This window comes from Pithys albifrons, chromosome 20, assembly GCF_047495875.1.
Source record: "Pithys albifrons albifrons isolate INPA30051 chromosome 20, PitAlb_v1, whole genome shotgun sequence".
Classification (NCBI taxonomy): Eukaryota; Metazoa; Chordata; class Aves; order Passeriformes; family Thamnophilidae; genus Pithys; species Pithys albifrons.
In genome coordinates, this window is record NC_092477.1 from 2460325 (window position 1) to 2470843 (window position 10519).

At 54.5% G+C, this 10519-nt stretch overlaps 1 protein-coding gene across 1 annotated transcript; it reads right to left on the bottom strand.

Moving 5' to 3' along the window:
* Positions 1 to 270: 270 nt before the first annotated feature.
* Positions 271 to 8505, bottom strand: LOC139681126 (ectonucleoside triphosphate diphosphohydrolase 8-like). The gene is made up of 10 exons (XM_071574324.1): positions 8271 to 8505; positions 7735 to 7871; positions 6701 to 6818; positions 6045 to 6195; positions 4827 to 4986; positions 3774 to 4007; positions 2401 to 2673; positions 1687 to 1797; positions 692 to 829; positions 271 to 453 (listed from the first exon to the last, which is right to left on the bottom strand). Exons 2-10 carry the CDS (start codon positions 7855 to 7857, stop codon positions 271 to 273), a joined length of 1491 nt encoding a protein of 496 aa, XP_071430425.1. The 5' UTR covers positions 7858 to 7871; positions 8271 to 8505.
* Positions 8506 to 10519: the final 2014 nt, after the last annotated feature.

The window sequence follows — 10519 nt, forward strand, 5'->3', positions numbered from 1 at the left end:
AACAGGTGGTGATATGAAGAGACAGATAGGCATGGCTGAGACTTCTGTAGGCTGATTCCATCAGGTCTCCATGGGAGCAGAGCTCCTCTTACAAAGTGCATGTCTACATTTTGGGGCTGGTCCCCTGGGATGGCAGACCCCAGTTCTCTGGTGCCATGAAGGTGAATGTGTTCAGCATTATGGTCTGAGCCTCAGGTGCCAGTCCTGTGGGCAGGAGCATGGGCACCCCAGCACAATCCACACCTGCTGGACTGCGAAACAGCCAGGCTCCTACACCCACAGGAGCAGGAGCAGGGCAGCAAGCCCCAAAACTAGGGTGAGGATGATGAAGGTGATGGCTGCAGCCCACAGAGAGGGCATGTGCCCCTTCACCCTGGCTGGAGCTTCCGCCGGGATCATGTTGGTGAGGTTCAGCATGTACCCCAGTGTCCAGCCGACGTCAGCACTCCCTGCCTGCACGGGGACAGAGAGGACAGAGCCTTAGCCCTAAAGGAAAGCCATTGATGTCACAGGGCCACCTACTCCTGCTCAGCCCAAACAGGGTGCAGCAGCTGTCCCCACACTAGTGCCACACTGGGACAGGGACAGGCAGGGCTCTCAGGACCGTGGCTTCCCCTGCACCCCGACACAGGGGCCGCATCTTCCCCAGCACGACCTCTGCTCCCACACACAGGCTGGGAGTGCTGCCCACCTTCATCCGGAAGAAGATGTTGTTCCAGTTGGTCTCGTTGAACTTGTAGGCGTCGAGGAGGAGTGTGAGGATGTAGTTGGCATTGGCACAGTACATAGGCAGTCGTTTGGGATCCTCTTTAGGGTAGCTGGAAGACAGCTGGGGTGGGGAATGTTTGGGGATGAAGGGAAGTTGTTACAGGCAATTTCTGTGCAGGGACAATGCCCTGACAAGCGCTGCATGGGCGGCAGTGGCTCTGCACTCCCCAGCATCCAGTAAAAGACTTCTGGACCAGGCAGTGATTTTGGACCTGTTTACACAGGCCAATTCCTTTGGGAAGGATTTACACTCCACATGGAAGCAGAGAGATACATTTGAGCTTGTCCTGCCCCAGATTCTCCTGTCTCAGCCTCCTCATGGAGGAGGCTCCTGCTCTTTGCCCCATGGTGGTGTCACATCTCTGGGCCTTATCCATCCCCATTTATTGTCCAGAGAAAGTGTGGCTGCCCCATCCCTGGAAATGTTCAAGGCCAGGTTGGATGGGCTTGGAGCAACCTGGTGTAGTGGAAGGTCTCTCTGCTTATGTCAGGGGGGGTGGAACAAGATAAGCTTTAAGCTCTCTTCCAGCCAAACCAGTCTGGAATTATATAATTCTGTGATTTGACTTGTCTGCAGAGTGGTGCCAGCAGCTGGCTCTGCACTCACCATCCTCCTGTGCCACAGACCCACCTCCATCCCCATCCTCCCCTTCATTCTCAGTTCCTGTGCTGGAGGTGAGATCTTGCTGCCCTCACCTGCCCTGGCTGTTCTTTTCCCAAGGGTGCACGAGCAAGGAGAGCCCCAAGAATGGATGCAGGACAGTCCTGTCTCCACAGAGCTCAGGGATGGCTCAGCTGTGTAGGGCACAGCTCAGAAACAGGGAGCCTTGCCCTGGAAAGGTCCTGACTCCTCTCTCTCCACCCCAGGACCCCTTTGCTTGTGAAGTTTCCATGCATTGTCCACCATGGGGAGCTTACATCTTCCCAGCTCCTTGTGCAGAGCCGCTCAATGGCCTCCCTGGCCACGGCCAGTGGCTGCCCCTCTGTCAGGTTGAGGAACTTGAAGTTATAGTAAAAGGCAGAGAAGGCCTGGAAGGAAGAGACAGAAATTCTGGTGAGCTACATGGGGAACCCCTGGCAGCTGCCTCCTTCTCCCCTGATGCAGGAGGTGGGGTTGGTACTTCACAGGGTTTGTCCCACCCCATGTAGTGTTAGGGCAGTGATGTCCCTGTCCCAGCAGATGGTGGGCTGGGAGGTTGGTGCCTGCTGGTGGCAGGCAGAGCCTTGCCTGAAGGCTGCTAGATGAATTCCTGCTTTTTTACAAAAAACTTGGGTTTTGAGAAACTTCTGTTCTATTAATGCATCCTTGGAAGTGTTCAAGGCCATGTTGGATGGGGCCCTGAGCAACCTGATACGATGGGTGGCATCCCTGCCCATGGCAGGGGCGTGCAACGAGATGACCTTTAACAGACCTTTAAGGTCCCTTCCAACCCAAACCATTCATTCTGTGGTTCTGTGATTATCAACAAGATCCCATTTGGAGATTTGGCTGACAAACCAGGCAGCAGGAATCTTTGGCATGCCCAGGGACAGTGTTCACTGCAGGGAGGTGGCAGTGCCACGGGGCACGCGGGGACACCACAGCACTGGGACGTGCCCTGCCCTGGAGGCAGGAGGGCGGATCTGCCTTACAATGAACTGCCCCCGGAGCGGGGGCTGGAACACGCCGTCGAAGGTGCAGTCCAGGCTCTGGCCGCACGCCGAGAAGTTGAACAGTTCCCTGACGGCTGCCTGGCACAGGCTGGCATTGCCGCTGCCCTCCAGCGTCACCTCCCTGTCAACGAGGGGCAGGCGTGGGTCGCTGCGGTTGGTGCAGGGGCTGGTGCGGAAGGAGGACAGCGAGACGGTTTCGTTGTAGCCGCTCGGGTAGCAGGGGTGACGGACGCGTGTGCCGGGGGCCGACTCCTGGGGACAGCAAAACACAGGCTTCAGTCTCCTCCGGATCCTCCTGCCAGGCCGGCTGGGGCCAGGACTGACCCAGCACTCCCCCCAGAGCCGGGGGCACCGGCACCTCCCACCTCCTCAGCAGGGAAAGACGCTTCTGCTGTTCAGCTCTGGTCTTGGGCCATCTGCAGTCCCAGCCTGAGCTCAGCACTAATTCTCACTCGGCTTTGCCTCATCCCCTCTTCCACCGAAGCAGACACGTTTCAGGCACCCAGCATGTCTCTCCCCTGGCCAGCAGGATTATTTTTGGGGCATGCAAAGCCCTGTCCACCCCAGATCTGGCTCTGGCTCTAGCTCCAGTCCCAGCCAGGGTCACACCTCAGACCTTCCTGGCTGTACCACAGGAACAGACCCCTCTGGCTCACCAAGGCTGCTCTCCTGGCAAGGTGCAGCTCCATGAGGATTCATTTCACCTCTGACTTTACAAAAAATGGCCTGACAAAGGTCTACTGTTCAGTTTTCTCAGGTTCTTGCAGTCAGAGAGTAGCCAAGTTTTGGGGGGAGCTCACAGAGTCCCTGTGTCAACTCCCTCCTTAAAGCATGACCAACTAAAGCAGGTCACTCAGAGCCTTGTCCCATCAAGTTCTGAGAATCTCCAAGGATGGCAACTCTGCATGTTTCTCGGTCCTATTCTAATATCTGACTATTCTTATTGAAGAAAACTTTTTCTCTCCATCTGGTTGGAAACTCAGATGTTCCAGCTTGTGCCTGGCACTTTGCACCTCTGACAAAATCCTGGTCCCACATTTTTGTACACCCTTATGTACTGCCAGAAGATCTCTCCTGAACTGCCCTTTTGACTTTCCCATCCCTGGAAGTGTCTCCGCCCATGGCAGGGGAGTGGAACAAGTTAGTTTTTAAGTTCCCTTCCAGGGATGTGGTTCTATGATTCCTGTGCTCCTCTCTGCATTTGCCTGCCATGCTCCAAGGAGTCTGTACTTCCTCTCAGTCCTTGCTGATACTTCTCTGGAAGAGCCTTGCCAGTTCTTATTTTATGCATTAATAAGTCTGTGGTTGGCATCATGAGACCAGAGGCCAATTACCCCTCAGCTCACTCTCACCGCAATTAATTCCTTTGCCAGCCTCTTCAGCATCTCATTCTGCCCATAGCAGAGGTAGCTGTGTGTGTAGATGTTGTAGTTGTACCCATACAGGGTGAACTCAGAGGCTTCATTCTGGTTCATCACTGAACCTTCAGGCATAAAGCTGATTTGAGTGGATGCTCCTCCAAGATCCAGTGCCCCGAAAATGTTGGCTGCCTCTGGACGAAGCCACGTGTGTGTTTTGGGGCAGAACTGCCAAGGAGAGACGGGAGAGGAAGAGGATTAGTACTTGACTGGGCTTATTTGTCCTCACCAGAATTCTCATCCCATTGAAGTCACCTGGATTTTGTTACTAAATTCAATGGATATTCAGTTATTATTGGACGTGAAGCCCCACCACCCACTGTCACCCCCTGCTCAGCCTGGTCATTTACCAGAGCCAGAAGAGAGATGGAACTGATGTGCCAACATGCTGTGGGCTCACGTGGCCTCTGGGTCACCAATCCCCAGACCAAAGTGCTGGTGGGGACCTGGCCTGGGGTCCTGCCCTTTCCAAGGACCAGGCTGCAGAGAGCTGGTGCAAAGGGAAGGATATTCTGCCCAGGAATCCCCTGACAGCTCTCACAGGAGCCCAACGGTGCCAGCACTGCACTGAGCTCTGGCAGGGCTGGGAGAGAGGGTGGAAGACAAGAGTTTTGGTCCAAGCTGCCTTCAGACTGGCACATTGATCCAAAACTGGAGTCTCCCAGTGCCACAGGGATATGGAGCTTCCCAGGGCAGTGAGACAAAGCCCATCGGAAGCAAATGGTCCCCACAGGGCTGTGCAGCCAACCTCGCTGTCCCTGAGAGACCCTCTGTCCACAAGGTGTGGAGATTGCCTTGAGCTCTTAACAGACACCCCCCTTCCTGAGTTCTCCCTCCTTCACTGTGGGCAAGACAGAGGGTTAGTGTCTTCTTCCCCTGAAATATTCCCCAAAGCCTCTAACCCTGACATCTCCCGTGCTAAGGAAGCTTAAGGAAAATCAGAAAAGCTGTATTAGCAGAGGAGTGGGTGTTCCACCCTCCTCCCACCTTAGCGAAGGAGTCCAGCAGGTAGTTGATGGTGATCCAGCCATAAGCCCCCTCCTCCTCTCCCGTGAGGATTCGAGCCCCTTTGAAAGCCACAGGGTACTCTCTCATGGTTTTAGTGACTTCGGCCAGGACTTGACCTGCTGCTGAGCTGTTCTGTTCCCTAGGAAGGACTCAAAGGTCAGGACACAAACCCAGCTGAAACCAGTGCTACAGAGGAAACACAATGAAACCGTCTGTTCTCTCACAGCTCCACAACTCCCGGTTTTTGCAACAAGGACACCTGTGAGATGTTTCCTGCTGCAAGAAGCTGCTCGTATGGTGCAAATCCCAGCTGTCCACTTGGCAGCACACATGTAGGACCAAGAGCAACCCCTTTCCTCCAGTGCAGTTTGATCACAACCACACAGAGGTTTCCCAGGACACCCTTCCCTGCCTAAGTATCGTCACAGTGCTGGGGGCCAGAGGGGGTTGTCCTGCAAGACCAGGGTTTGAACGTCACCCACTGACTGCACCCAAGGCAAGGCTGGTTGCTGAGCTCCAGGGGGTCTTTTGGGAGGTTCCAGCCTGGTTTCAGACCTGAGTGGGGAGGATGTCTTGGGGCTGTTGGCATGTGCTTGCTCTCTGAAGTGAGTAATCCTCAGGCTATAGGCCAGCTCCTCCCCAGGGACAGGGTCTGATTGCCAGGGCATGGGAATGATGTGGGATATCTGCAGCCATAAAACCAGGAGCCATGAAATGAGGGCTGATATTTAAAGAGAGCTAATATGGGCTGGTGAAAGGTCAGGACAGGTACTGCAGCACCTCATTGACTCTGGCGTCTGCCCCACTCCCCCACCAGCCCCTATCCACCTGAGCAGTTGTCACATCCCTTGGTGGCATCTCAACTCCCTTGTGTTTAAAGAATCATGAAGAGCAAACATCATTCTGAGAAACATTTCTTGCTTGGAACTGGGCATGCATCACCATCCCCGGACGTGGGCTCCCAGGATGCCAACAGACACCTCTGAGCAGCCCCTCTGCCCCAGAGGAAATCGCTCAGGACAGCTCAGTCACACCTCTGACCCCACCAGGCTGCCTTCCCCCCTTCTCCCCACTCCCCAGTCGCTTGTTCATGGCCATGTGGGATCTGGGATCCTGGCCCCGTGCAGGACACTGTGTCCTGGCAGTGGCTGTTGGCAGCTCTGTCACTGCTGCCACCCCTGTGCCCCACAATGATACCTCAGTAGCCTCATGCCAGCTGTGGCTCCTAGATAAGCTGGGACATCCCTGTGTTTTTCAGCAGGAACAATCTTCAGGGCTTTATCCAGGCATTTCCTTAGGGAATCACCAGCTTTAGGGGGATCGTTGGCATAGCTTGATATGCCAGGCCCTGGAAGAGAGTCAGGCTGGGACAGGCTGATGGGAATATCTGGGGAGGGGGATCAGGGATCAGGAGGGCTAAAGGCAGTGAGTTCTGTCCATTCTTAGCATCAAAGGTGCTTTTCCAGGCTCCCCTGGAGACCCAACTGACCCACACTTAGTTCCTCTCCTATGCATTCCTGACATCTCCCATGCTTTCAGCAGCGTTCCCAGCTATATGGGTGACACCTTTCCCAGCCAGGACAGCAGCTGGGGGCACTCCAAGTTAGAGGAATGAAAATTCATTTGCCACCAAGGTGTTTCAGTCCCACCCAGTGCATGGGCACTACATGGTGCTTGAGGGCCTGGGAGTCAGGGATGCCCTGCCTGCAGCCAGTGCTCCCCTCTGTGCCCACAGTGCCAGCCTGATGGACAGAGCTGCCCAGGGTGGGCAGGCCCAGAGCAGGGGCCAGGCCATCCCACCCCCCACTTGAACACACAGGGCAGCATGGAGCCCCTGGCGGGGGGATACTGACCCTGGACATCACAGGACAAGGTCTGGCTGACCACACCAGTGTCGTTCTCCTTGTCTGAATCCCACTCGTAGACAAACAGAGAGGTGTGGGACGAGCCTGCATCAAACACCATCCCATACTGGAAGGGAAGATCAAGACATCATGGTAGTGGGGAGCAGCAGCCTGCCCCTGGCCCCACCGTGGCCCTGCCAGGGTGGTGGGGCCAGAAGTTGCCCCCAAGGCCATCTCTCTGAGGCACAGCCTGCGTGTGCCATGGCAGAGCAGAGCGGTGACCCCAGCACAGGCATTTCTCAGGGCAGCTGAAGGACTTTGTCATTCCCTCTCCTGAGGTCAGTGCAGCCATGACAGCTCACACAAGCGTTTCCTTCATTGTTTCCTCATGCTTTTTCATTTCCTTTCACGGTCACATACCTTTTGTGTCTACACTGGCCCCACCTTGGGGCCAGCAATTCACCAGCTCCAGTGCTCTCTGCCACCCCACAGCTGCAAGCAGCCTGGGCAGGGACTGGCAGAGCCACAGCAGCCCAGTCCAGGAGCACCCAGACACCTGCCTGTCCCCCATAAAGCCCTCCACCTCACCCTAAAGCCCCACCACCCCTCCTCCAGCAGCCAGGGTGGGATGCTAAGCTTCAGGGGATGAGAGAGGAGGCACAGTCCTTGTGCCATGGTGTGAGCAGGTGAGCACAGGCTGGTGGGAGCTGGCAGGAACAAAGGGCCCGTGGAACTGTATTGCCCTGCCCTGAGAGAACAGAGGGATGGGACAGGGCTCTGCCCTGCCCATCTGCCCCAAGGTAATCTCCAAACACAGCAAGTGCATGGCATGGTGGCTCGTGCCAGAGGAAGCTTCCCTCTTTGACTTCGAGGTGGCCAGGCTGTGTTTCTTTTGCCTGCACCTTGAGGTGGGAACAAAACACCCACCCTGCTACTGTGAGGCAGTTCCTACTGGCCCCCCTTCCCCTTAAGATGAGCTGTTGTCTCTGAGCACCTGCCCAAGGTCTCTTCAGTGGTGCTCAGGGACCTTCCTTTGGGCTCACCTTGACTGTGGGTGGCAGTGTCACATCTTCAACCTTCACCAGGCTGAGAACCAGGGCGATGATGGAGAGTGCCACCACCACCCCCACGATGGCACTGGTGAAGGGCTTCTTGTTAGCCATCATTGGGGTGAAGGCTCCTGTGAACCCAAACATGGGAGAAAAGTGATTGGACACCTGGGAACATGTTGTCAGTGAGAGCTGCAACAAGATCTGCTCTGAAAGGTGTCACTGCCTCAGGCTGTGCCACTCAGGAATCCTGGTGGATAGTCAGACATTTTCCTGGGAAAAGCATTAGGATAAAATAGGAGGAGCAGGAGGAAAGAGGGATTGGTTGCCCAGCAGTTTGAGACAGCTGTGATGGGATAACGACAATCTTCCAGCTCCCACACCCACTCCTGCACAGCTCCATCCTACTGGGAAGGATCAGGTCTAGGAGGAGCAAGAGAAGCACTGCACTGAACAGAGGAGAGCATGGGGAAAGTGCAGAAACCCTCGGTGGGAGGGGAGGGTGGTTGTATCTTATAAGGTCAGCTTACCTGTGGCACTCCCAGCCTGAACCCAGACGTGTGTCCCGGTGGGATCGCTCAGGGCTGGCTCTCAGTTCTTGCCGTGCTCTGAGCTCCTTCAGGACAGCAAACCCAGCTTGGACTTGCCTTTTATACCCTTTGCAAGTGGATACTGCTGGAAGATCTTTCCTCCATTATTTTCTCTCAGAGATCATCAGCCTTAAGTAAAACTCTCAAGTATCTGTTCTTCTGTTTGTCTTACAGTTGTATTCATGGCCCAGCTTGGCCTTATCTTCAGCCAATTAGTCCCTCCTCCTCCTCATTTGAATGAAATCACAGGAAGGACACATCTTTTAACCCTTATCCCTCTGCTTCTCTATGCTGTCAAACACCCTCACAACTTATTTCCATTCTCTCTTTGCTCTCACCAGCCTCTACATTCCCATTATGAGTCTCTACATTCCCATTAAGAGGTCAGAGGGACTTCTCCAGTATCCCATGCCCAGGAATCTCAGACAGAGTGGTAGGTGCCTTGATAAGAAATTTTGTTAGAATGAGATCATGTTAGAGGGGGAGGATGGCCCTGTTGGGGTAGTCTCAGCAACACTGACTGGGCTTTGCCAGGGAACACAGGACAAGCTCAGATGACACTGTCATGGCCCAAGTGGGACTGTGGTCACCCCTTCCCTGTGTGTGACCCAGTCTCATGCTGCTCCTGGGCTGGGGGTCCCTGCAGAACCTGAGGGGAGCTGAAGGTGTGAGGATGACTCACCTGCCCAGCTCTGCCAGCAGCCACCCATCCCTCAGGGCAGGTTGGGGGCACAGCAGGGCAGGCAGGGAATCCCACAGGCAGGGTATCCCACAGTCAGGGTATGGCATGGGCAGGGCATCCCACAGTCAGGGTATCCCACAGTCAGGGTATCCCACAGGCAGGGTATCCCACAGGCAGGGTACCCCATGGACAGGGTATCCCACCCCAGCAGAGTACCCAGCACTGTGCCCTGGGAGCAGAAGGGTTGGGAGCAGAGATCTTTGCTCTTTGGGCCAAGCTGCTTCCTGCTGATTCATCTCTCTGATAAGAGGCTGGCAGGGCTATCACAAGGGCGATCTCCTGGAAAGACCCAGTTCCAGCTGCCTGCACTCAGCTGCACCACACAGGGCAATGCCAGGGGGGAAATGACGTGCTGGGGAGCCCTCCTTGCACCAGACCTCCCCAGCACCTTCCCTGGTGCTTTCAGAGGTCTGGCCTTGTGCCCTGACAGTGCCATGCTGTGACATCAGGGTGCTGCAGTCCAGGGGTACTCCCTGCCTCTCGCCTACCAGGGGGCCTGTGCCAGACCCTGCTGCTGGCCAGGCTCAGAGCTCCAGGCCAGTCCCAGACTTCAAGGCCAATCCCTCTTCCTTTTGCCCCAAATTCCTTCACTCTGTGTGCAAGAAGCTGATCCACACATAGAATTGAAATAATTGACTTTATTTCATAAATACGCAGAGATGGGTGCAGATACGTGCAGAGATGTGGTGAATCCACAAAGCTGGCATGCCTCCAGCATGCCAGGTACCCACTTTTATATGCTCAGATCAATAGAAATCAGCATTTCCCTGTAGGTAATGACCTAAAGCTGCAGCCATTGGCTTTGCATTCTTGCATCTCCATTTAAAGATTTAAGGATACCTTGCACACTTATTTTACTACTCATGCTCTGTGGGGAAGGGGCTTATGTGAGTAAGGGGCAATCACAGCTTGTGGGCCAGGATTTTACTATGCTAATGAGCACAAAGTTGGTCTTTGGATTTGTAATTTGATTTATAGTGTCTTGCTCTTTGTTTCTCAGGTCATGGCTCTCAGTTCCTGCAAATTTGGTTATTTCCTTATCTTTCATAAGTTCTTTTGTTTGTCCTGTCCTGTTCTTCAGTGAATTTTTAACCTTCTCATGGCACTTCATGTCATCAAATCCCCCCTCTGAGACACAGGGATATGTCCATGGTTCATTTCCCATGTGTCTCACCCTAGTTTTGGAAAAACATAGTTGACTCTTACCTGAAAGAACAAAATAAACATATATTCTTTCGTTTTGTGATAAGGTGGTGAGTCAACACAGTCTTTGCAGGCTCATGGTGCTTCATTGCAACATTCCCATGGCAATCGCCTGTGGAGTGGCTCCTGTGCTGCTGGTGTGGATGGAGCCCAGAAGGTGCCACCACCACTCCTGCATTCCCACCTCCACACAACACACAAACCTTGGATTCACATGGATTCAGTGGAAGGGGGTGAATGAGTG

What these genes read in the sequence shown, in the direction of transcription:
- LOC139681126 (XM_071574324.1), bottom strand. Translation starts at nt 7,857, where the DNA reads ATGATGGCTAACAAGAAGCCCTTCACCAGTGCCATCGTGGGGGTGGTG. An exon ending in CGCTCCGGGGGCAGTTCATT is followed by an intron (nt 1,798 to 2,400) that starts GTAAGGCAGATC and finishes TCTTCCTTCCAG; the next exon opens with GCCTTCTCTGCCTTTTACTA. An exon ending in GCACAAGGAGCTGGGAAGAT is followed by an intron (nt 830 to 1,686) that starts GTAAGCTCCCCA and finishes TCCCCACCCCAG; the next exon opens with CTGTCTTCCAGCTACCCTAA.